At 42.0% G+C, this 27,312-nt stretch overlaps 1 protein-coding gene across 2 annotated transcripts in view; it reads right to left on the bottom strand.

The window, feature by feature from the left end:
* SPOCK3 (SPARC (osteonectin), cwcv and kazal like domains proteoglycan 3) overlaps positions 1–27,312 on the bottom strand; it is a 324,864-nt gene that overhangs the window by 60,060 nt on the left and 237,492 nt on the right. For both annotated transcript variants that reach the window (XM_076010748.1, XM_076010749.1), the window contains 2 exons: positions 26,988–27,111; positions 13,182–13,296 (listed from right to left, as the gene is read on the bottom strand). In XM_076010748.1, the coding sequence (XP_075866863.1) occupies positions 13,182–13,296; positions 26,988–27,111 (239 nt within the window). The remainder of the gene's footprint in view (positions 1–13,181; positions 13,297–26,987; positions 27,112–27,312) is intronic.

The following is a 27,312-nucleotide window of genomic DNA, read 5'->3' as shown; positions in this document are numbered from 1 at the left end:
TTATAACAAATTTTATTGTTACAAAATTTTATTTATTACAAAATTACTATTTTCTTAATTTGAATGTTTTAAAATATGTACTATTATTTTCTCTTAAAGTTCTTGTGCATTCTTTGTTAATTCATTTCTTTAGAGATTTTCTTTCTATTGAGAACTAAAACTTGCATTTGCTTATGATGTCAAGCTGGTTATGGCTGGAATAGAGAAATCACACTCATTTCATAAATTATTACCTCCCTGATCTTCCATGCAGATCTTCCTGAAGTTTTTTTTTTTTCCTCAAATTCTGTTGGGGTTTATAAATATGATTATATTATTTGCTAATGTCAATGGGTTTTATCTCCCTTCTAATCTTATTTATTCTTGTTTCTTAAATTATCAGCTAGTATTTCCAATAGGACTTCGAGTAAGGATATTCTTTTATATACTTCCTTAAAAATAATTCATCTTAAAAAGAATGCACCTAAGTGATGATAAGCATTATATTTGTTATAAGATTTGGTCTAAATAGGGTTTTTTTTGGTAAATTCAGAAAATCTAAAACAAATCCAGAAATCAGTCTCCAGTGAGTATTCAGAGAGAGCTCATGATATAATTAGCATTGTCGATGAGCTGACATAATAAGTTCACAAAAAAATTCTCTTCAAGTCTATTAATATGAGTCAGAATATTACAACTGAAACAATTATTTAAACGTAACAATTCCAGTATGGAAAACAGATATATATATATATATATATATATATATATATATATATATCCAATTCTTCTAACAGAAAATGCTGATAACAATCCTATTAAATAATGTAAGAGAACAATCGCTTTTTCCCCATAATTATCATAATAAATTATTATCATAATTTGTTATTACTACCACTAGTTATATGATTGTCATAAGAGTCTTGTCTCTCAGCTGAATTCTGTACAGCTACTGCTCATCAGTTAGTTCAGAGGGTATCCTGTGCCCACTTCCTGGGGGAAAAGTACTTGAAGTTCCCTAGCAGGGCAGAATATAGTATTGACTTATGGTCAAACGAGGAGTATAGACTCTGCCATTAAAACAAGTCATTAATCACTCACAAAACTGAGCTTTGGATATATACAGTGATTAGCACTGCAGTTCTAACTAAATTGGACCATCACAACAGAGCTATTAAGAGTGAACAAGTTGACCTCACTCTTTGCAACTTTTTTTTTTTTAATTTCAGAATATTACAGGGGTACAAACACTGTGGTTGCGTATATTGCCTTTGCACCAAAGCCCCTTATGAGAACAATAAAAGGAGATACCTGGTGAAGGTATGGTTTTAATGCACAGTTTGCAGAATCTAGAGTGAAATTATTTAATGAGATTCTGTGGAATAACGTAGTCTAAGTTCCTATTTCGAATTACTGTGTCCTCTGACATTCTGGATGAAGGTTACATTAAGAATAACTATAATGATAAGAACAATAGTTTTTCAGATGTATTGCTACAAGTGATTGTCCTGTCTTCTGCCCATGCCCACATCATCCATTGGGATAATGGTTAAAGTATTATTGATTAATGAACTATATTAAATAAGTTGAAATCATTAAAGGTAAAGAAAAATGCTTAATGGTTTTAAAGATTAAACAAATGAGTAGTATATGCTAACATAAAGGGAAAAGAAGGTAAAATAATTATATTTAGGCAGAATTATAAAATATTAATAGTAGGTATATAAATTAGGGCATAAAAGTATTATAATTTTCCTTTTTAATTATTATGGGTATATAATAACTGCATATATTTATAGGATAGATGTGATGTTTTTATACAGGCATGCATTTGAATTAATCAAATCAGGGTAACTGGGGGCCTTGGCATTTATCATTTCTTTGTCTTGGGAACATTCCACTTCCACTCGTTCAGTTATTTTAAAGTCCACACTAACTTACTGATTATAGTCTACGTACCATATGATTTGTTGGACTAAGAAATAAATGTCATTATTTAAAAAATAATTCTTGAGGAATTGAACAGCTTTATTTGCATTTAAGTTGTAATGTTAAGAAAATAAAACTAACTACAAACTATCACATGGTGTTGAGTTTTTGTCTACTTTTTTGTTTCTTAATGCTGAAGTTACATGTTATGGAAACAAAATGTTTAAATGTTACACAAAGTATACATCTTACACTGAGTGTCATCTGGAATAACCTGAGGTTACAAAGTTAAATTTTCTTAAAACCTACATCCAGATACTCTCAGGGGAATGGTCATAATATTCAAGCACAGAACATAAAATAAATCTAGGAAAACTCAAATTCCTCTGGGAAAGAGCTTATCTAGTTTCTAAGCTTATTCATCCTTTCTTCTATTTATACATCAGAAAAAAAGAACCAACTTGTTAAAAAAGTCAAACTACATTCGTATAATTTTATTTCTTTAATCCCACACACACAAAAAAAAAAGCAAAACAGTGACTCTAAGTGTAAATTTCCCAAACTATTAGGAATTAGGACCTATATAAAGCAAATAAAACGGTCTCTGGCGCCCAAAACACCAATGTCTCCATTATCTCGTTTCCTGCGCTCTGCTGCGCTGGCATGACTTCGTGTTTTCACATTAGCGGCTTTAATGAATTTTATCGTTCTGATAATTGACCCTAATTTTTTATAAATAAAGTTGTCAAGAACTCTATGCTAAGAAAATCAATTAAAACAAAAGTTCTCATTAGAAGGGAGAACTGCGAGTTGGTGTTTCATTAATTATTCAGGAAATTACCCAGCTGCTCCCAGGCTAATGGGGCGCAGCTCTAGGTTCCACTCGACTCAGCGGCCGGACACAGGCCTGGAGGCCTCGCTGGGCCCGGGCTTGCTGGATCAGCAGGAGTAGCTACAAGGACAGGGCCATCAATTTCACAAAATATACCGTGCAGATGGTTTGGTCTGTGGAGGTGAAGCAATCAGAGTTAAACCCTTGCCGGATCATAGAGCCAAAAGCCTTAACGTGGTAAGTGTCAGGGCATCTAAGTGGGCCAGGGAACGTGAGATCTTTGGCTCTCCTTTCTCTCAGTCAGAGCTACAGCCTAACTGCCCCCAGGAGAGCCGCTCTTCTGTGCATTCCTGCTATTGGTTTCCAGAAATCTGGGTCAAGAGACCACCACACTGAAGCATTTATGATGTTTATAGAAAGGAAAGGCTGCCTTATCTCTGTGTTTACTGTTGCATCACAGCGTCACCTTTCTACTCAGCAGACAGCTGGCCAGCGTCATACTCCAGTAGATTACGTAGCAATAATCAATAACATTCTGCAGTGTTTTTATATCTTAAAAATATTTGCAGAGACTTGCACTTTCAGGGCCAACATGTAAAAAGCTTAAAAGTCACTCCCGTACTCTCACTAGGAAAAACTTAAGGAGATTGAAAGACACCGACTTTTTGTGGCCTCTTGAGAGAGTTGAGGTTGTGCAGGCAAACCACACGTTAGTCTGGAGTCCATGATCCACAGGCGGACGCCTGGGGTTTGCCTGCTTAACGCAGAAGCTGGTGCACCTGTAGCAGGTGAGCACGCGCAGGCGAGCACCCGCAGGGGAGCACCCGCAGGGGAGCACCCACAGGCGAGCACGCACAGGCGAGCACCCGCAGGCGCACACGCACAAGCACAGGCGAGCACCCGCAGGCGCACACGCACAAGCGCAGGCGAGCACCCGCAGGCGCACACGCACAAGCGCAGGTGAGCACCCGCAGGCGCACACGCACAAGCACAGGTGAGCACCTGCAGGCGCGCACGCACAGGCGAGCAAGCCCAGGCGCGCACGCGCAGGCGCGCACGCACAAGGGAGCACCCACAGGGGAGCACGCACAGGGGAGCACCCACAGGGGAGCACGCACAGGGGAGCACCCACAGGCGCACACGCACAGGGGAGCACCCACAGGCGCGCACGCACAGGGGAGCACCCGCAGGCGAGCGAGCACCCGCAGGCGAGCGAGCACCCACAGGCACGCACGCACAGGCGAGTATGCACAGGCGAGCACGCACAGGGGAGCACCCGCAGGCGAGCGCGCACCCACAGGCGCGCACGCACAGGCGCGCACGCACAGGCGAGCACCCACAGGCGCGCACGCACAGGGGAGCAAGCACAGGGTAGCACGCACGGGGAGCACGCACAGGCGAGCACCCACAGGTGAGCACGCACCGGCGAGCACGCACAGGGGAGCACCCACAGGGGAGAACGCACAGGGGAGCACCCACAGGGGAGCACCCACAGGGGAGAACGCACAGGGGAGCACCCACAGGGGAGAACGCACAGGGGAGCACCCACAGGGGAGCACGCACAGGGGAGTACGCACAGGGGAGCACGCACAGGCGAGCACCCACAGGGGAGCACGCACAGGCGAGCACGCACAGGGGAGCACCCACAGGGGAGCACGCACAGGGGAGCACCCACAGGCGAGCACGCACAGGCGAGCACGCACAGGGGAGCACCCACAGGGGAGCACGCACAGGGGAGCACCCACAGGGGAGCACGCACAGGCGAGCACCCACAGGGGAGCACCTACAGGCGCGCACGCACATGCGCGTGCTTTCGCCACAGCTGACTCGTGCTCACGGCTGAGCGTGGAAGCTCCCTGGGCGCGGCCACGCGGGAGGGGCTCGCACTTGTACGGCTTCTCCCCAGGCCCCTCTCAACGTCCTCCTGCTTAAGATTCACCGTTACTGCTAATTTGTGTTAGAATCTCGACCAGTATCTGTTACGCTCGTTTATTCCCAATAATCGTCGCTGTCACTGCTCTGGGACGGCCTTCCGTCAGCGAGGCGCTGCGGACGGTGCGGGCAGCACGGGCTGGTGGCCGGGAGCGCGCGGCGCCCGGGGAGCCGGGGCACAGATCGGAGCCAGAGGCCGGCGCAGGGCACCGCGGAGCCGCAGCCCGAGTGCGCTCGCTCGGGCCGGACACCGTGAGCGACACTGGCGAGAGCGGTTCCCGAGTGTCTCCTGCGTGCGGACCCCTCGCGCGGCAACTTTCCTTCCAGACGGTCGCTTCAGGGATGTCTGGGCGACACCCGATCTCGGGAGCCGGGGACGGCATCTCCCTACATGGCACAGGACACGTCTCGCGCCGTCCAGATGGTAGGATGACGCCGGACACATTTGAGACCAGCCTCCTTGCGCGAATGGGGTCCCTCAGCGGGGACTGGACCCGCCGTGTGTCCAGCACTCTCCCCAGCGCTCTGCGCCCCACCAGGGTGACCTGTGGGCGTGGAGCATGGATGCAAACGCGAGGTGCTTGTGAGCGTCAGCGCCCCGTCCCTGACGCGGGAGGCCCTGCACGGTGCCGGCGTCCGCGACCCTGCGCGCCCCGGCCAGCTCGCTGGCGTCCCGGCAGGGAGCATCCCAGGTCCTTTGAAAACACAGGTCCCTGCCCAAGTTGTCACTGAGCTACAATACTAAGTAAGAACACAGTACTCACCTATCCAATTCAATCTTCACACGCACACAGTGGGTTCTACTTTGCCCACAGCGCAGAAGAAGAAACTGGCACGCAGAGTATCTCACTAACCCCTCCTGGTCAGGCCCACGCGTGGGACGGAGCCTCTGTGAGTCCAACTGCTGGAATTCACTCACTGCCTGGATGCCTGGGGTTTAGACAGACGGCCTTATAATGATCACAATTCTTAAAAAAGTAAATTGTGGAACTTGATCTGGTAAATGCCATCTACGCAAAACGACAGAGAATTAGGCCAGATACGAATTTAATTTCTTATTGGAATAAGTAATCCCTAAAGTCATAGAATTTCAATAAAAATTATTTTGACTGACCTAGTTAAGTAATTGTATAAATATATTTCTGTGAAATATCAGAGGGCCGTGCTAATCTGTCCAAATGGTAAAGCATTTTTTCCTTAAACTAATAATTGCATACCTTTATTTTTGTTGTGCTAAAATGTGGTTAAAATCTGTAAGACAATTTTCTGATAGAGAAGTGGCTGATATACAAAGTCTTATTAAAAAATACATAGATATTTGTCATAATATGTAAATCACTAATATAAAAGGATTTATGATATGTTGTCATGACTTTTTGGTAATTAATGTCACTTTTTTATGATATCTTTGAACATTTAAAATATTAAGAAGCTGAAACTATGTGTTATTAAAATATTTACTTTTGGAAAAAGTTAAATCCCAAGTCAGTTTTATATATAGTTTTGTATTTTTCTAATAGGTACAATTTTTAGTATACCATTAATTTTATTGGGCAATAGTGTGTGATATTATTTTTAGTTATTCTTACAGCATTTGATATAATGTAAAAGGTATTATTTCTATCAACAACGCTAGAAGTTAGAAGACAAAAGATCAATGCCTTCAAATAGTGAGGGGACAGGGTATTTTATCTGGCATTGAATTCTTAACCATGCTATTTACCAATCCTATAATAAAAATAAAGAATTTCTGATAATGAAGTTCTCAAAAAGTCTACAGTCCACAAACCCTTTTTAGAAAATATTAAGGAATATAAATACAGTTAAGGAAACCAACGAGACACTATAAGAGAGTGGAAGATACTTAGCCCTAAATATTGTGCACACAGAGCGGGAGTGGGGGAGTGGGATTTATGAGACTGACAGGTGAGTCTGCTGCCGGCTGGGACACAGCTCTGGACGGGAGCGGCAGGACAGAAAGGTCTAGAACAGACACATGACATGCGGAGGGCTGGTGGTTTATGAGCAGCAGGAAGCTAGAATGTTGCTCGTCACACTTCCATAAGTTTGGTCGGCAGATAAAAGACTCCCAAAAGAACCTGGGCAGTTCACCCGGGGCCAGCAGGAGGCATGGACTCCTTGCCACGTGGGTTGTGACTGCCCGGCAGGTCCCACCAGGAGACAGGGGGAGGCCCAGTGGGACGCTGGGCACTCTGTGGACGTGGCACAGCAGAGAACGCTGAGCGCGGGACGAGCCCACGCCTGCAGGGACTGGCGGCAAATTGCCTCACAGGAAGGCACCACCCTAACTGCCGTGGAATGTAAGCAAACCTCCTCCCAGGAGCAAGGACCTGTCGGTCACTTGAATAATCGTGCCATCAGCCCCGAGGGAAGCCCCACTCCACGGCCGTTGGCTTGAAGAGAGAGTCCCAGCCTGGCAGGGACACCACGGCGAGCTGCATCTCTGCACACTACTGGGAACGTGAGTGGCATTTTCTCTCCATTCAAGAGACTAAAGAATGTTGAAAACATGCTGATGGCATTTTGTTCTTCCATCTTGATGAAAAAAAGAAAGCTATTCAGAAACTCCATGGAAGAAAGTTAGGAAAGGAAACGAAAGAAACAAAAACTCATGGCCCAGAGAGAAAAGCAGCATAGAGTAAATACATATAAAAGTAAAAGCAGAAAAAATATCTAAAGTTAACTAAAATTTAGCATGATGTTAAGCAACCGGCAGTGTTGAAAAGATGATCCATTTGATCTTCATGTTCTCGTTTTATCGGCACAGGATTCAGGGCCTTAGCGGTGACGTGCAGAGATCCAGAGCATCCTGGTGAAAAGCATCTATAGACAGAACTTCGATAGCACTTGTTGAAACAGTATTGCTGATTTCTAACATTTGCAACGAATCTCCAGACAAATCCTGAAAGACCTGTTTTAGTTAAATAACAGCATTTAAGTGTGATAAACACAAAACACATTGCAGGCAAAGAGGTCAAGATGAATGAGCCGGAGCTGTCATGGGATTGAAGTAGCCTGGTGACGCTATTCTGAACTTGATGGAACAAGAAGAAATTTTTACATTTATTATTTGAAGTTAAAAACTTGCCAGTAAGATAGCTTTAGTAGCAGTTGACTATCATCACTGGGAGGTAGAAGCATAGAAATAAGCTATATCTTATTTTTAAAAATAGATAGTAGATATTGTCTACACTTGATGTACGATCAGTGAAGGACACACGCATGCAAGTTATGATGGAACCAGCCAAAAGAAATAAATACAGCTGTGGTTAAGATGATTATCTGCAATCAATAAAACAGAATTTTAAGGCCTGGTGCAAGGAGCAGTTGATCTCATAATATCTTGGTTTGTACTAGTTAGTATTTTACCATGTGCACAAGTTATTTTGAAGTGTCATAAAAATCTCCTAATAGAAACTGAAATTTTAAAACTTTCAGAGGCATTTTAGACTTATTTATTGTGATTCCAAAATAGATTACTCTGGCTATTTTCTCTTGTATTATTAAACCTCCTTTGATAATTTATTTCTGTTTGGGGTCAATTCTACGTATTAGGGTTGAAATATTTCCTTTATGTTTACAGAATTGTCACATTTTCATTAAAGATTTTCATGATAAAATACGAGTAATTAGAGCTCTCGCCTTCAGAAAACCCTAGGCTAAGAATAAATAAATATAAATATATTCCTGGGTAAATGTAATATAAATTTAAATGAAGCAAGTGCTATCAAATACTGGATCTTTGGTGAGGACAGACAGAAGGACAGACATAGAAAAAAACTGTGAAAAAATAGTAAATACAGCAAGCAGAAGACAAATGGGCCCACATTCCACTTGACTGCACATTATAAAGTAAAATTCCTCCTCATCAGGTCATTTTTATTCAGAGAGAAGCCATACTTTCATTATTAGAGTTGATTTGGAACAAAGAATATATTAAAATTCTTGAACAGATTTTTTGTTTCTGGCAATAACTTCATTACAAGCGATTTTACATTTAACTGATGTTAGTAACTCCATAAAAATAATAGAAATAAGTGGAAATAAGTGGAATAGCCAATAAGTGGAAATCTGGCATGAATATACTTTAAGGAAAGTGTATAAAAGAGATTAATTAGTAATACATTAAGTAAATTATCTACTGCTACCACAACTATCTTCCTGTATCACCATGGAAACATGAAAAATGCTACCGGCACGGATGCAGACAAAGCACCCAAAGAGAGAAAACGAAATGATGCATGTTTCCTTGTTGGCATCTCAGAATGTTTATTACGTAACATTTTATGAAAATTTGGCTGCAGAAAATACGCACTACCCGAAGACAGCCAAGAGTGTAGGCGACATAACCCAATAAATTTTTAGACTTTCAACATGCAACCCACAGTGATTTCACACTGCTCCTTTTAAATGTGTATGTAACCCAGCTCGCACCCAATTTGTTCTTAAGAGGCGCCGCCATTCTTTATATATCTCTGCTTGGTAAGGAGCATAACACAAATGCTACAAGTCATTCACACGCACCACCAAAACTGTGCACTGTTACTGAGCGAACGCGTGGCGTGCGCCCGTGACGGAAAAAGAGACCCGAGGGGCTGGTGTGAGGCGTAATCAGGGGCAGTGAGCGCCGCTTCAAACCCTCGCTCTGACACCTGCTAGCTGTGGGGTGTAGACGGGTTACCCAGCCACACTGCGGTTCAGGTTGGTCATCTCTACACTGAGGACACAACAGGATCCACTGCACAGGGTTTGTGAGCATGAGTGAAACAACACGTGCAAACACCTAGAGGGGTGTCAGCCGTACACTCACAAGGGCTAAACGATGTCAGTCCAGCCCTTTTACCCTGAAGTTTCTAAAAAATCTAAGAGATCTAACCAAAATTTACAAAAGTGGCAAAGCTGGGTGGAATTCAGTCTCCTGATTCTTAGAGATGACTATGCAGAGTGCGTGGTTAGAAGACAGGGGGCGGATCCGCCCGGCGTCCTCCCTGACTGTTCCCTGTGTCTCAGCACAAACGGAACAGATTCCTCCCTGTGCCCGAGACCTTAGGGTGTCACGTTCCCTTTCTGCTCTGTCCTCTTTCCTGGAGCTTCACCTGCTCAAATCTTTTACAGGTGTTTTCCTTCTCCAAAGCCGTCTCTGCTCAAACTCAGCATCTCAAACAGTCAAGGCCTGTGAGTGTGTGTCCGGATGCTTGTCGGAGTCGAAAACATTCAAAACGATGCCGTTTAAAATTAATTAAATTTTAAGAGATTAGGTATACAAAACTGTAATAGGTACATATTAATAAAACCCCGAATCATAAGAAAAGTAGCTTGGACTTTGGAAAAGCCAAATTTGAAATAAAAAGAAAATGCCAATTAAAATAATCTTTTGAATATCACCAGTCAAATGAATAACCAAATGGGGCCCATTTGATACGTCATATGTCATCGTTTACTATGCTCACGTACCACGGCTGGGCAGACAATTTATGATTCCTCTAGGGCGGACAAATCCTCTGAGTTTGGATTTACCAACTACAAAACAAATGCTTTCTGCAATTCTACAATCTTTTCCAATGCTCTTAATCTTCAGTTCTGTAAGTCCCTCCTAATATTTAGGATTGCAATATACATATATTTACACACACATTTATACACATACATATTCCACAGATTCTATATACACATATGTTTAAAATAAAATCTGTGGAAAATGATCTATTCATAGCCCATACTCACAACTATGAATGTCATATTTTCCTGCCCATATAAATTATCAGGGGCCTTTAAAAATCAGCTGAAATGTTAATATCCTTTGAATGAGTTTGATCTGCCTTCCAAATGATACTTCTTTATTTGTGGTTGAGCAAGAAATTGAAAAAAAAAGCGGGAGGGATGAAGAAAAGGAGGAGGCCCATTGAAGGGACCTAAATGTACTAATAAAGGTACTTTGCCATTTTAAATTGATGAAGGAGAAAAGCAAAACCTGCATAGGTAAGTTACTGACTGAAAGGGTACACTTACCTACTTATTTAAAGTCAGAAGCCAAGGTTTTAAAATATGCAAATTATCTGTTTTTCTTGGCTGTATATTTGGACCAGTTTACACACAGTTGTTACTGAATACTTTAGGGGAACACAGGAGACCTTAATTCATAAAGGAAATCTATTTTTATTAGTTTTAATACATTTCAAATAGATTTAAAGGATTCACTCTGCTCTGAATAGTGACAACATGCTAGGATGCCCATTTGACCTCAAATCTTGGAAGTTGGAAACTTAATTAAGACACATTTCATTGTTGGTAGTTTCTTACTCACTTTTTCTAGAACAGAGATGACAGCAAATAGAATTACCTGCCCTGAACAGTCTACCTACGGCATGCATTACATTCTAATGTAAACGGCAGCTGAAAGATTAGAGATGACAGTGAACTCGGTTTTACAAGACTCTCGGCCTTTGACACCGTGTGGAAAAGACGTCCAAAACTCCCTGCATTGCTTTTGCACAGCAGCTACCAAAATCCCCTTCTTGCTTCGCCCGACAATTTGTCAGAGAAAGATCAGTTTAAATTCTTCTCGCCTCTCTTTCTATGCACAATTGAACACAAATGATTTTTACCCCCTGATGATATGACTTTTTTTTTAAAAAGTTACCTTCTTGATATGTTCATATAAACACTGTCTAGAAAATCTGAGCAACACGAAGCGTAATCATCGTTCATTCACAAGAGACCTGCTCCTCACACGTGTCACCTTCCTGCTTAACGTACACCGAGTTCCTTTTGCAGTTCGTGGGGCGTCATGGTAAACTGACACTACATCGAAAACATCTTTCATTCAGAAGCGGGTCTTAAACAGGAAATCCCACTGAACAGAAAATCTTGTTAAAAGTCTGGGCTGTATTAGAATTATGCACTTACTATGAGCTATTTCTCAAATGCGGCTCTCACTAGCCTCCCGTGAAAAGAGTGACACAGGGCTGCTGAGTCTGGAGGGATTTATTTCACACCTGAAGTGATTTTCAGAGAAAAGTGGGTCTTCACATTCAATTGTGTCTTCCATGGAATTGTGAAAATGGGTCCATCCACAGTAGGGGGAAGGAAGGTGCAAACATCCATGAACCTCGGTTAAAAGAAAACCATGACTGGCTTTTGATTCTTGGGGGCCTGACTGAGACGTTCAAGGCGGTGCTGAAAGTGCTCGTGTGGCTGCTGCGTTGCAGAGCGGGCCGGGGAGACGAGGTTTGGATGGCGGAATGAGCAGAGCTCCGAGGCTGGCCCTGGACTCGGGTGGGGCTGAGAACACAGGACTCTCGGGAGGCAGCTCAGCACCTCTCTCTACCAGCTGGTGGCATTCTGTACGCGGCCTGATGTTTGGGCATGAATTTGGCATTAATTTTCAAATCCGTTAATTTATTTTTGATAAACTGACTAATTGCATTACTAAAGGCAATGCTATAACATATTGTTTCACTTTAAATTTTTTTATCCTAAATCATATTTAATGTGTTGAGACTAAACTAAGGGGCATGACTAAAGTTAACAAGTTGTATCTGTAATAAAAATATTCATTATGAGACAGTAACATGAAATTAGAAGTCTACATGTTCATGAAAATACACAGATTATATTAAATAAATTTCACACTGACTACACAGGTTTTCCTGTCCACATACCCATTCTTCATATGTTTCACGGAAAAAAAAAGGCAAAAACTAATTCTCCACATTCATAAAGGTACCCAATAATAGTTCTTACATTACGAGGGGCAAACAGTCATAAAATATATGATAACTGTTGATGACAGTGCTCCATGAAATAGGTTTCGATTTAAAGAACCATCTATTCCCCATATTTCTTCTTATATATAATAACACCATTCAAATGACTATAATCTTAAGAAAAGTCAAATTTTACATTATAATGCATACCAGATTAAAGGTATTTCATTATTTTATTATATATCAAACCAATAAACACACCGATGTAAAGACTTCATCTGATCAAAATAAATTTTCATTTGTGAAATTAATCCACTGGAAATTATCCCCCCCTCGCATACACACTATAAATGGGCTAGACATGTTTTATTTAAAAAGGATTAGAAATAATTGACTGAGTAGTTCCACACCTGATTAAACTACTTTATCACTTACTACTGTATCATCGATCAGTTTGTTGCTGTAAAAAAAAAAAAAAAAAAATCTAAAGCACACATTTGAGACACAATGATTTATAGAAGGCGTTGTTTTAGGTCTCTTATATACAGATGAGCACATAGGAAAGAAGTCTCTAACTGTTGCTATTAGAACAAATGGATATCTACAGAAAACCATCCCTTACTATAATAAATGAGACTAAAGGGAACAATCAATGACAATATAATTACTGTTAGGTATTGTATAAAAGCAGATTTTATTGTATATTTAATGACAACATTCACTGCAAACATTTTAATGCAGAGGGGTGAATGTAAAGCTATAAATACGTTTCCATCACTCACCTCTCTTAACGTCTCTGCCTGTGCTGGGGGGCCTGTCTGAGGGGCACGGGCAGGGGCCCTCGCATCTGACGGAGATCCGCTTTCCCAAGACACATGCCTGATACTCCAGTTTGCACTGCATAAAAGAGAGAGAGAAAACAAGCCAAAAGCATTTAGCTATTTCAGTAGAGAGTCAAGAAATATTTAGAGAGAAAGATGAGCTGTTATGCACACAAGGAGAACAATTTCCCACTAGATCCCACATCTCCGATACTAAGGAACAGTTCTGCTCGTTCACGTGCAGCGTCACCGCTCCCTACAGGAAGCAGGGATACAGCTGCCCTGGCTGTCACTTTGGTGAGCAGTTATCGAGAAACGTAATAGTCTTAAAGCTTGTTTTTAGTTTATCAGCTCTGAGACGTGAACTGAGTAGAGAATTTTAGAATCAAATGGACAGAGACACGGCATAGAGTTTGAAAATGCATTTCTTGAATCTCCCTTTACATATATTCTTGGTTTTTGGTTGCTTGAGGAAGCGTGCCTTCCCTCTTACTGGCCTCCAAGTTTCGGCTACAGAGACCTCAACGTTAGTCTTCAGCCAGTGACCTGCACGGCGTCCAGTGGCCGATCTCACAGCACTCCAGGCAGACAGAAAAGGAGTTTACGGAACACTTCTGTGGTCACCTGTAGTTTCCCACAATAGCCTCGATGCACACACATGCACACACAGAGCAAACACGCATCTTTATGTATAAAATGAATAAACTCAATATTTACATATAACCTTTATATGAGATACTATATGTGTGTATACATTTCATATATAATTGTGGCATGGTAATCTTTTCAGCCCCTGTCACTAATTCTCTCATGCAAATGATTTTTCACCTGAGTTCCCACGTGGAAACTGTGCAGTCATAATACAGTAATGTCACAGAAGACCTACAAGTCCCTGAGATTATTTGTTGTACTAAAAAGAGCACAGCATGCCTCTCCTCGGTGCTTATATAGCCATGGGATTAGAAGCAGTTAAGGGAGTGACAACAGTGCACTTGTGATTCTATTGCACCTGTTATGGAAAAATATACAACAGAGAGTTACTACCTGAGTTTGAATCTTATGAGCGCCACCTTCTAAAAGTAACATACAGGGCTAGCTTGCCAAATGTTCTTAGCCTCAATTTTCCAATAAAATAATTGGGATAACAACTCCTAATCTATAGAAATTTAAGAATCAAATAGCCAGTTTTTCCCAGCGCAGTAGCTATCAGGAACTAGGCTCTCAGTAATGTGAATAAAAGCTAAATGTAATTAAACAATCAAAAATATGATGGCACATGAGTTTTATATTTGTTTATTCTTTAGTTTTAGTTTGGTCTGGCTTGATTTTCTTTGTAAACATTAATCTTTGTAGAATTTTAAGGCTGAATTTAATTTATTTTTAAGATAATATTTTTTATGACATGATTAAAAAATTATAAACCTACTCCATCTCTTAAGAGTCAATAATTATCTTCCCACTCTAAAAGAAATTGGTCTTGCTAATTCTAAAGTAATATGATTTCTTTAGTGGCTACTTCCATAATTTACTCAGAGAAAATTATTTTAAAATTAAATAGGGTAGACTTTCTGGCTCCAATCGACAAATGCACCAGTGACTAATTTAATTCAGCTTCAGCTGATACCAAGAAGAACTGAATGTACCCAATGACTAACCAGATTATTCAAATCTCTACAACAGTATATTTTTTCTTGTCAAATTACTCTTTAATGGACAGGCAAAACGCTAACTAGCCCTGCAACAAATAATTAAAAATCATTGAACACTTTGAATTTGTTTATAGTACCATGTTGGCTCTTTTGGAGGAAAAAAACTCTTTCAAAAGTGTCATTATTTTTCACTATTCAATGTTTCAATAATTTTAAAAAAATGATTTTGTCATATAAAATCACAATGGACTTTAAATATAATTTGAAAGTTCAATATTTAATCAAAAGTAGAAATAGTTAAAGCAATTATGAGTGGCTTGACAAAAAACAAATGAATTATACGATACTTTGAGACTTCAATTTAATATTCTGTACTGTAACTTCTGTTAATATTTAAGAACTCTGAACCTGGTCATATGAAAATTCTGACTCATGACATAATTTAATAAAAGTTCAAGAACTATAAATAGTATATGAACAAAGCCAAAAATCAATATTAATTATAGTTAATTTTGGATTTTACCATTTGAAATTATGTTAGCTCCCTTCATAGATATGTTATGCTACACTCATTTATACTGTAAATGTGGTTTATTTTAGCAGTATTTTTTTAATATAAAGAATATTAAAGTCTGGGTAAAAATGTGAATGATCAAAACATAAGAGCTGTTAGTTTATTAAAAATGAGAATCGTATTTTCTGCTCAAAACTTGATGATACATATTTTTATATTGTTAGACACTAAGAAAATAACTTGCAAGAAAAGTACATAATCTTCATAAAAATTCGATTACGTTTTCCTCATAAAATGTTTCTTTTTTCTATCTTGGCAAAATTACTATTTAAAAATTTCAAAGCTGTCTTTAGGATTTGCATGATATGATAAAATTACAGCTTTACAAAATATTACCAAATAAGTGAAGTAATTTCTCTTTCAGAATGATTCTACTGAACACCTTTTTTTCTCTATGCATTTCTATAAAAAGCAACAGAATCAGACGTGTAGCAAATAAACTCCACGTATATAATCATATGAATTTATCTTCCTGTAATCAGAAAACTATTTAGTTTTATTTACTTAAGGATTGATTTTGGAAAAAAAAACCTTCATGAAGAATTTTATTCAAAGGATATGAGGACATTAAAACTGCTAGTTTTAAATATACACACTGATTGCATGTCTAATTAATAATGTCCAATTTTCTTAATTATCCCAAAGCTGAAATATTTATAAAGGTATATGTGAACTAAAATATCACATAAAGGGCATGCTTATTAGTCTATAATTACCAAAAATGCAAATAATGTATAGAAGACATGATTAATGCCTTCCTGATTATCTAAGAACCCTGAGTGTTGAGAGCACTTAAGTTATGAGTCACTGTGAAAAAGCAAGGCTGCAGAGTGATTTTGACACTCATCACAGAAAGTTGTCTTATAGTCATATGTTTAATAACAGGATCCAAGAAGAAAATATGACCTTACTATAGGAGAGATATGTAGCATGCAGAAGAGACCCCACCTATCAGGGCCAGTAAACACTGGGGTGGACTATTACCAGTTTTCAAAATGACTCTGTCACCGTGGCCATGGCAGATGGCTTGGACCAGAGGTTCTCAGCTAGGGATAAGTCCCCTTCCCTTGCCCATGGACACCTAGAGACACTTTTGGTTGTCACAGTTAGGGGTAGGGGTGGAGTGCTTGCTGCTAGCAGCTACTAGAGGCCAGACATGCGCTAAACATCTTACAATGCATAGGACGGCCGCCTGGGCCACAGCAAAGAATTATCTGGCCCAGGCGTCAGTAGTGCCTACTTCGAGAAGCCCTGGTTGGGCCCCGGCTACTGAAAGGCAACGTAAGGCCTAACTAAACTCCCAAGATCCCTTCCATAGTTTCCTGAGGGATTTTTTTTCCCTTGGGCGCTCACTAAAGTAATCCATATAACACAAGAATATTCCTATAAACAAACGACCAGCTACAAATACTTTAATTATCCAGAGAAACCATAAAATGTAAATCAGCTAAAACAACAAAATACGCACTGACGATGGCCTACTTTCTCTGAGGCTCCGTTAACAAACCAAGCACTGAGTTAAGCAGCTGGATGTGGTTACTCTTTTGATCATCAAAATAGGAGGCATATTTTTTGCAATAAATTTTACAAGCAAAGCTTAGAGAGCTTATGTAACCGACCCAAAATATGCAGATGAAATGTGACCCAAGCGTGACTTTATAGTTCATCTAACATAGAACAAGTCAATAATAAGCAGTAGAAATAGCAACAACACTCTTTTTTCTTATTGTAGGAATAGTGATTTTTATTAGACTGAAAAAGCATCATTTATTTTCTGTTTTAATCTATCTTGGATTGACTAATGTATTGTATCTCTTTAATGCCCTCGACAATCAGTATCAAAGACAGGATCTGAACTCTCGTGAGAAGAATTCCTCATACTCAGCTGTAGTAAATGCTTTTCTGAGCACACACAGGCCACTTGAGTTCAGGTCCCCGCTTAGGTGTTTCTCGTGCAAAAAAAAAAAAAAAAAAAAAAGATAGAAACAAACAAACAAAAAAACCCCAGAAGAAACTAAGACTCCATTCAGCCTTAAATCCATTCATTCCTTCTACCCCAGACACACCATTTACACAGCAACATCGCAACTGTCGCACACACACAAAAGCAAGGCGTTACACATGCCGACCACATGGACAGCCCTCCACACCAAGGTGGTGGAAACCACGCCAGTGTCTCCTCTGTGTGACACTCTACCTTTCATCAAGGAATGTAACACCTTGATTGGTTGGCGGAGCTTTTCCTTTTCTGACCAAAAACTTAACTTCAGGAAACTTCATTTTAAATTACAAAATGTCATATCATGCCACCTTCACCACTGGGAAAAGGTCATGTGACAGGAGGCGGGTGAGGGCTGTTTTCCTGCACCCCTAATGCTACCCGGGGGAGACAGACAGCACTGGAGACGTGAGCACAGTGCTGCTGAGCAGACTGAAAGTGCGGAGGAAAGACCACGTGAGTCCTGAGAATATTAAAGTTCTTAATTCAAGCAGTCTCTAAGGCTCACTGGTAGGCAAGTTAATCTCTCCTTGCACCTTATCCTTCAAACTTTATGTACTCAAGTGAGCAGCTAGAAATCGGGTATTGTAAAGGACTGGTTGAATTTAAGCTAAGCAAGCTAAGATAAGGTTCGGGAAGCGAGAACACTACAACTCAGCTCAGCACATTTACAAATCTTGCCGTGGAGTCATGAATAAGTTAACATATTTCTCCAGTTGGTAGCCAGATTACCTAACCAAGGAGAGTTGTCAGGAAGAAATGAAATAACAAGGTATACCTAACTCTTAACTGACTAGACACTTTCTCTCAGATGTCGTATATCCTCTGGACCGATTTTCCAAACAGGAATTATTATTACAAATATTTGTAATATTACAATTATTTTTTTCCCAAATCAAACACATCCCAGAATGCCCAGCAGAAACTTCCCATCTGGCACAGTGTTTTGTACTGGGACACTGGACACGCCAAGGAGACAGCACCATGGCGTGTGGCGGATGGACTCAGAACTGGACGGGGTGTTAGCTTCTGCGTGGTGTCCTGGAACACCTGCACATGTTCACAGGTGTGTATGGGATGGTCACGCTATGTTCTGCTTCAAACTTACTTTAATCCAGAGTCGTCCTGGAGTGCCAGGATTGTACATTCCCTTACCTCAGATGAAACTGAGAGTGAAAGCATAAAAAACCTTATCATTTTTCATATTGTGAAATTATTTAGGTGAGTTATAAGATTATTTGTAGTCAAATTTTCTTTATTTTAAGATCTGTATGCCTAATACAGCATTTGCACTTGAATTTTCCTCTTAATGAAGCCCTTATTGTAAACAATCATCCTAGAATTCAAAATGTGGTAGCAAATTAAAAAATAAAATAAAATAAAGACCAAAAGGACAGTATGCTTATTTTATGATAATTTCATTCTCATTAGTTTTATTAAATTTTGTCATTAAAACCAAAATTCTTGTTTGAATTGTTCCAGACCAATGTTGCTTTTCACTCAATGTAATAGCTTCAATCAAAATAAAACCTATAAAGATATCTTGTTTAATGACTGACATGACACACACACAAGCTTATGAAATCATTTTAACTTAATGTTAATTTATATTTTCATTACTGACCTTGGTATGTTTTCCAGAAAGGTACAAGAGAAACTAAATATATTAAAAACTGGGATAAGAATAGAAGGCCCTGATCCACACACTCCGAACAGGAGGACTGCGTTTCAAAGGAAATTATTTTCCCGGATATAAATGGAAATGAATTTTTAAAAAAAGAATGTGAGTAAGCAGCAAGCGAAGCCTTTTAAAGGGAAACACAAAGAGCTGAGAGGTTCAGGACGGAAGGTCAAACTTGGCTCACAAGGAAACAGGGCTCCGAGCCCCTCGCGTGGTGGGCGGCCTCGGCAGCTGCCCAAACACTGAGGCACTAAGCCAAGGTCACCGTGCTGGCATCTCAGCGTCTGCCGGGACGACGTGCTTGAATTTTTATGTTCTCTGGTTTATAAAGCACAAGGCATGAGGAAATTCCTTGTTTGTTATGCTCAAGAATTACCAGGAGCTCATCTTAAAACCTGCGGCATTCTGACAGCTCAGGTGTACGTTCAATGGCCAGTTAGCCCGTGAAATTGGTCAGTCCCCCAGTTTTCTGCGCGGGTGGCAGCGGCACACGCGGGGGTGCTGAGACGCCGGTGGGGGACCCGGGACAGTCCGCTCTGACACAGGGACGGGGACACGTGAAACCTAGTTTTTCCGCCGTGTGAAGCTTCCCCTGGAGTAAGTCTGGGGAATTTACCCTGGAAGCCACGGCCTGCCGAGCCGGGAGGCACCTGTGTGGACCCACTTCCAGCAACGCGACGGGCCGCGACATGCGCTGCGGAAGGAGAGACCCTGGCAGACTGACCAAAATAGCAACTAAAGAGGCCCTTCTAAGAGCTGTAAGACGAAAGAAGCAAGTGACGTACAAGGGAAAGCCAATCCGAATAACACCAGACTTCTCTACTGAGACTTTACAGGCTAATAGAGACTGGGGCCCCATTCTCACTCTTCTGAAACAGAACAATGCCCAGCCTAGAATCTTATTCCCTGCGAAACTAAGGTTCGTATATGAAGGAGAAATAAAGACATTTTCAGACAAGCAAAGTCTCGGAGAATTCACCAAGACAAGGCCAGTGTGCGCGCACACTGACAGACTGAGTGAGGACGCCAGCTCTCCTCAGTGTGGGTGGGCCCCGTCCAGGTCACCGGGGGTCTGGACGGACAGAGGCGGAGACACGCAGACGTGCTGCCTCTGCCTGAGCCGGGACGTCAGCTCCTCCTGTCCGCCGACGTCAGGCCTGCTTGTTCTCAGGCTTTGCACTCAGGCAGGGACTGACGTCACCAGGGCCCCGATTCTCGGGCCTGGGCCTGAGCCACACCGCCGTGACCCAGTTCCTAGAGTGAGGCTCCTCACACGTATCTACCGTGTTTCCCCGAAAACAAGACGGGGTCTTATATTTATTTTTCCTCAAGAAAACACCCTAGGGCTTATTTTCAGGGGATGTGTTATTTTTTTTTTTTTAAGTAAAGTACAACCATCTACACTGATTCCAATTTAGTGAAGTCGTCTTCTTCTGGAACATCATCATAAATCTCCAAAACCCGAATTCCATCCTGAATGTCTTGCGACTCTGTTTCCTTTAGAACCACTGACCCCCATCTCTCCTGTCGAGCACTAGAGCTCTCACGGGGCGGATGAGAAGGGCTGCTCGTCTTCTTTCCCGCTCCGCGACGACACGCACGGGTTGTGCAGACGCGCTGCGCAGCCACGCCCGTCACCAGGGCTGATTTTCAGGGTAGGGCTTCCATTGCGCAAATGCTCAGGAATCCTGCTAGGGCTCATTTTATGGGCAGGCCTTATTTTGGGGGACGCACAGCGCACACCCTGCTGGCCGTGTCTCTGCAGGCCCCGAGCGACACACCTCAAGGTCCAAAGCACACCCCCCGCAGGCCTGCGGCTGGCAAGTCGGAAGCCTTTTGCGGTCTCCACGGCTCTGACTGCCCGGCTGTCACACCTCTGCCAGAAGGGACGTCTGGAGAGCTGCAAATTCAGGGGCAGTCGGGAAGTTTCTCGGGACTGTCTGGGTGGGCGCACAACGCCCCGTCTCTCCAGCGGGGAAGGCTAACTGCGGCCTACCTGACCGCCCTCGCAGAGCGCAGGCCCGGGCCCCTGCTGTGTTCCTCGGGTGCTGCAGAGAGCACGACCCCACACGGACCCGGTCCTTCCCAGGTCACCTACACCCGCAGGCTGACCTGGCAGCCGTCCAGCAAGCCAGGTCACCTCCCCACCTGTGGGCTCCACACACCTGGCCACCACTGCGGCCTACAGATCTGCTTTTTGGGTGATGCTTCCGCTGTTCCCGGTTCACCAGCTGCTGACTCTGGCCCCACCAGCGTGTCCTTTGAAACCAGTCTGCGGCGTGTGCTTGGCAAAGAGTGTGTGTAGACTATCCGCCGTCTCACAAGCGAGTGCCCTTCATCGCCGCATCTACCGGGGACAGGCTGACCAGCGCCGTTTGCGCTTCCTGCCACCCACAGGGACCTGGCCGTGTTCTGCGTCGGAAGAGTCTTTTACACAGGAATGCTCAGAAGGAGCCCGTCCCCACCCCTCATCCACACACTGCGCACACCTGTGTGCCAGGTAACGCACAGGGTGCCCCCGTGTTAGGCATTCAAGACTATACTATTATAGAAGTCACATATATTCTGCATTTTTCCACAAAATATTTAAGCACTATAATTCATTGATTGTTTCTAATACTTCAAGTTCAGTTTCACCTTTACTTGATAACAGTATTTAACTCAAATGTGTAACATTTACAGGAGATGGGCATATTAACTAGTTTTTCCTGAATAAATACTTTTGGTTGACAATAATAAAAAATTACTCTGGGAGTGCTCGCTCACCCTCCAAGGAAACAGCTGATGCCCACAGCATGCCGAGCACTTTTAAAGGATTCCAGACTCTGATTTCTGTCAGGTGAATTTTGTGCTGACCTACAGTCTTTTATTTTTATTTTTTTTGCTCCTAAAACCCGTTAATAATAACAGATAATAATGTCACAGTTATATGATTTCATTAAATGCGACCATATGATTAAAGAGCAAAATTGAGGGCCGAGTTCCTACGAAAACAGTGTGCTATGTTCCAGATGTGGGGAAGGCGGGCTGCACACAAAAGCTCACATCTACATGGATGTGTGTGAGATAGTGCTAAAAGGCTTGGGATACACGTTTATAAAAATTAAACACACTTTCTGCGTTGCAATTGTTTTTCGACTTCTTGCTCCATTTCAAGTGGCAAGTTTAGGGATTCACATTTTCCCAGTAACTGAAGACAACAGAGTACACGTTTTGTGCTTCAGGGCGGTGGGCGCAGGGAATGCTGGACGCCACACCAACGCAGGAAGAGGAGTAAAGCTTTCTGACAACTAGACACCTCAGACACAGGGTTAACCTCACAGAGTATCACCTCTGAAACTTAGGGTTTGTGGAGCAGTTTGTCCTAGACATACAGTTGGATTCCCTGTAAATCTAAGGTTTATTATGAAGTTCACTCACATTATTTCCTTTAATGTTGAGTGCTTTAATAAGAGCTTATCCCAGTAAACGATCGTGATAATGTGCAGGGATTGTAATCTTGAGCAAGTTGGCAAATCTAAGCCAAAAGTCAGACCTAGCCTAAGCTGAAAAGCTTAATGCAAATCAAACCCTCAATGAGATACCACTTATCTCCAGTGAGAATAGCTTTTATCAAAAAGTCCCAGAACAATAAATGTTGGCGTGGATGCGGACCGATAGGAACACTCCTACACTGCTAGTGGGACTGCAAACTAGTGCAACCTCTGTGGAAAGTAATATGGAGATACCTTCAAGAGCTACAAGTAGAACTACCATTTGACCCAGCAGTGCCATTACTGGGCATCTACCCCAAAGAATAAAAGACATTCTATTAAAAAGAAATCTGCATTCGAATATTTATGGCAGCACAATTTACAATTGTAAAGAAGTGGAAACAACCCAGGTGCCCAAAGGGGATTAATAAAATGTGGCATATGTATACTATGGAGTTCTATTCAGCCACAAAACAAACAATGGTGATCTAGCACCTCTTGTATTATCCTGGATTGAGCTGGAGCCCGTTCTAAGTGAAGCATCCCAAGAATGGAAAAACAAGCTCCACATGTACTCACCATCGAACTGGAACTAACTGATCAACATTTATGTACACATATGGAAATAACATTCATTGGAAATCAAGCAGGTGGGAGGGAGGAGGGGATGGGCAAATACACACCTAATGGGTACAATGCACACTATCTGGGGGATGGGCACACTTATAACTTTCACTCAAATGCTATAAAAGCAATTTATGTAACCAAAACATTTGTACCCCCGTAATATGCTGACATAAAAAAAGGAACTAGTGCACATCTATTTCTGACAGTCCATCTTCCAAAATAAAATTATCTCCACTAAAGTATGCAGAGGAAGGTAGGATATCTACATGGTAAATACTAATTAGACACAGCATATCAAACTTCTAATTATTATATGTCAGAAATTACCTGCCTTTCAAATGCACGTATAGTTACCAGAATTAAATAATAGGCCACAAATAAGAAAAAACAAATGACAGACAGTAAGAACACTAGGGTGTTGAAACTTAAAACGGAATTTTCTCAAATTGCAACAAAGATCAATGCTTCCTCTTTTAATACTAACGCTGCTCTAATGCACACCTGTGTTCCAGCATTCAAAGGCAGTGATGTGAAGGGAAGCCACTGTGGTTCTCACCACGGCTATACATAAACACCACCCGGGGAGCTTTGAGCGTTCAGATTGTGAGGTCCAGGCTCCAATCAATTTAAGCAGCATCTCTGCGGCGAGATCTGGGAACTCTGGCATGAAATGGCTACGCTTTCTATTCGCCTTCCCTCAAAACACACACACACTCTCACACACACACACACACACACACACACACACACACACACACTCATACACACACGCAATGTCATAAATAACGCTCGCTCCTAAGGAATTCTCCATTATTTAGTTCAACTCCCAGGCACTGCATGACTGGCTATGACAGAAAAGCGTTCAGTGTCACCCACTGCCGTCCTCAGGGAACTTACATTACCCGTGCCCTGCTCGGCTCTAAAGCATTAGTATTATTTATCGGTTTGTGCTCACGGCAAATGTAATATGCATCTTACGTAAGACAGCGACAAAGCGCCCATGGTCTAGCGCGGCTGCTGTGTTGGAGAACGGTCCCTGGCTCGTCCCGGAGCCTGACCACGCAACCCACCGGACTTTGCCCCAAGGACAGGAACAAGGACCGTGTCTGGCGTGCCCATTTCAGGAGCGATTACCTCTCAAATAACCTCCAACAGACGCACATTTAGATTTTTCTGGCATTGTTGAATTTGACAGAATTTGGAAAACATTGGTTCTTATAAAAAAGAGCGACTGAATAGGCTTCTAAGAGAAAGTCGAGCATTTCTCTTAACTGGACAAAAAAGAAGACAATGCTACACAGATGCTGCTTTGTATGAAAATCGCGAATGCCCCAACTTATTTTCAAGTAAACCTGTATTTCCACAGTTCTTTGTCTGTTCGTGTGTGTGTGTGTGTGTGTGTGTGTGTGTGTGTGTGTGTGTTCTTGATCCAGCGTCTAAATAGCGTCGGGCAATACTTTCTCTTACAGGAAAAAACATGAGGTTTTTAATTTGAATTTCGAGTCAAATAAACTTTTAAAAAGTCTTAGTAAGGAGGGTTTAACCTAAGTTCTTACTAGGTCCACAGCTCTGCTCAGTTTTGCTGTTTGGTTCAGCTCAGCCTCACTGCTGCCCACGCGAGCACTGAAGACTGAGCTGGGGGGCAAAGTGGGGACAAACCACAAAGCTAAACTAAAATCGACAGAAATAAAGATGTAGACTTAGGGATGCTGAAGACTGATAGTCATTTGAACCATTTTTTTTATGTCTTTCTCTATAAATAAAGCATTTGCGACACTTATGCAAATAAATATTAAAATAATAATTCTGATATGGGTTACTTAGAATATTGATTTTATTACCAATGTTAGTAAGATTATATAATTTATAAGCTGTGGCTTTGCAGTATGCCCGGTACACAAGGAGAACAAGGAGGAAACCACATGAAAATGGAAATACGTGTGAATTAGTCTACTGAGGATCGGTGTGTTGTTTAGTCTTTGGTAAGAAGACAACCACTGTGTTTCTGAAATGCTAAGTAACCCTAATATCATCAGACAAGGCCTCCCATGTAGTCCCGGTGGGTAGAAATCACTTATGATTGTAACTTGGTGTCCTGTGAAATTAAATTGGGAAAGAGAGAATCACCTGCTAGGAGCATCCAAAGCGGAGTCCCCGAGGAGCCAGTGGTGACACCATTGCTTACACTCTTTGGGGATGATGATGCCCAGGCACAGATGTGTCAGTCCTTCCTGCATATAATTTTCTAACGCGGAGAAGGACACAAGGCTACCTCAGCTGGATGCCGTTCAAAATTCCACTTGCTCCACCACTGACTCAACTCATTGGTGCTCGTTTAATAAAATTAGGATCGCAATTTAGCAACCCCACGTAGCTCTACCTACTGGTTTGAAGATTACCGGCTTCGTCCTTCACTGTAACTCAGTGACAGAGTATAATGATTCAGACGTCATTGTGTGGGGCTTGATAACATGAGACAGAGTTCTCTTCCTTGTGCTGACAACGTGAATCCTCTAAACTTGCAAAGCTGAGGTCCTGGACCACAGCAAATTCACCAAGACAAAGGCCCTGTTGAGAGGATCCCGACACGCTCCCTCCGGTCCTCGCAGTAATTCCGTTCTCCAAGTATCTTTAAAACTACGGCAGCTCCACTGAGGATACACAGCTGTCGGTACCTCGTATGTGGCATGTACACCTTTAATGACTGAATTTATCTATCTTGTTATTGGAATGCTTTCATCAAGATTTGTCATTATAAAATGCAAGTGGAAGTTACAGGAAAATATTGTCCTGCACGAAGTACGGCTCACAAGCAGGCATCTAGAAAAGCAAAGCCTTCAGAAAGTCCAAACAAACTTTGGAATTAACTTTGCAGTAAGAAAAACCAGATACGAACTTAGGTAAAGTTATTTTATAGATTTTGTGTATATTTTCCGATGAGACTATCCGAAGCGTTCCTTAAAGAGATGTCAGTATGCTTAATTACAGGGGAAGCTCCCATGGGGGACACTGCAGAGTATGCTGTTTTACTTTTCTAAAGCATATTTTTTAAAAAATCTAAATCCATAAATGTGCCTGGCCCCAAGGGTTTCAGGTAAGAGGCTGTGAGCCTGTACATTTTTTTCTGCGGCATAATCAAAGAAAAGTCATCAATGCTTTATTTAGGCAAAGTTCTTAAAAATTTCTAAATATTTTACAATAAGGGACACCCAGTTGGGAGGCAGAGCGTGCAGAGGAGGAAGCAAAGGCATGGAACCAGAGACGACAGCAAGGTGTGGCTTCAGTGCCAATGAAATAAGGAAACCTGGCAAATTCCTATGCCTTTCGGAGCCTCAGTTTTCTCATCTGCTAAGGGGGCTTTTTGGAGGCTTAAATGAGAAACTATAGGAGATAACATATGAGATAAAAATTAGTCTTACTGACAGACCGTAGCAGCTGTTGTTACAGTAATGCCTATTGGTGTATGGGTGGTATCACGCAGCACACGGACACGTCTGACCTCTTTCACAGCGTCAGCAAAGGAAATGCTGGTTTTAATATCTGAGGGCTCAGAGTGCTTGCAGCTTTTGTATTTCAAACTGATACAGGAAAAGAAAACCCACAAATGTACATCGAATCACATTCCAAACCAGTGAGATCATTCATATTATTTTAAAAGTTAAATAAATTATCTGGATGACCACAGGAGACAGCTAACAGTTTTAATAATTTGCTGATAAGTACACGTTACTTATTTCACGCGAAACGTCTGCAGCTGTCTTTACCTGGGAAGAGTAGGTGTGGCCATCTGAGCCGCAGACGGGGCTGGTGTAGACGGCTGGGCACTGCCCGCAGGAGTTGGACCCGGGGCCCCTCCGTGGCTTGTGGCCTGCTCCTGCTTCCTTCATGCTGTTGGAGAAATACGCACACTTAGTACCTTTAGTTAGAAATATGCATTTATATCCGCACATTCCCTTTCCTCACTGTGTCTTTCCAACTCCTGAAGACAGAGTCGGGAAACCGTGTTCTCATTTTCAAGGTATTAGTCCATACAATGTTCTTTATTATACATCCTTTGTTTCATAGCTGAAGGTATGCTTCTCATAAAAC

Source organism: Microcebus murinus, chromosome 15 (assembly GCF_040939455.1).
Source record: "Microcebus murinus isolate Inina chromosome 15, M.murinus_Inina_mat1.0, whole genome shotgun sequence".
Classification (NCBI taxonomy): Eukaryota; Metazoa; Chordata; class Mammalia; order Primates; family Cheirogaleidae; genus Microcebus; species Microcebus murinus.
Note: the sequence above shows the minus strand (reverse complement) of the source record. Positions and strands in the feature narration are given on the sequence as shown.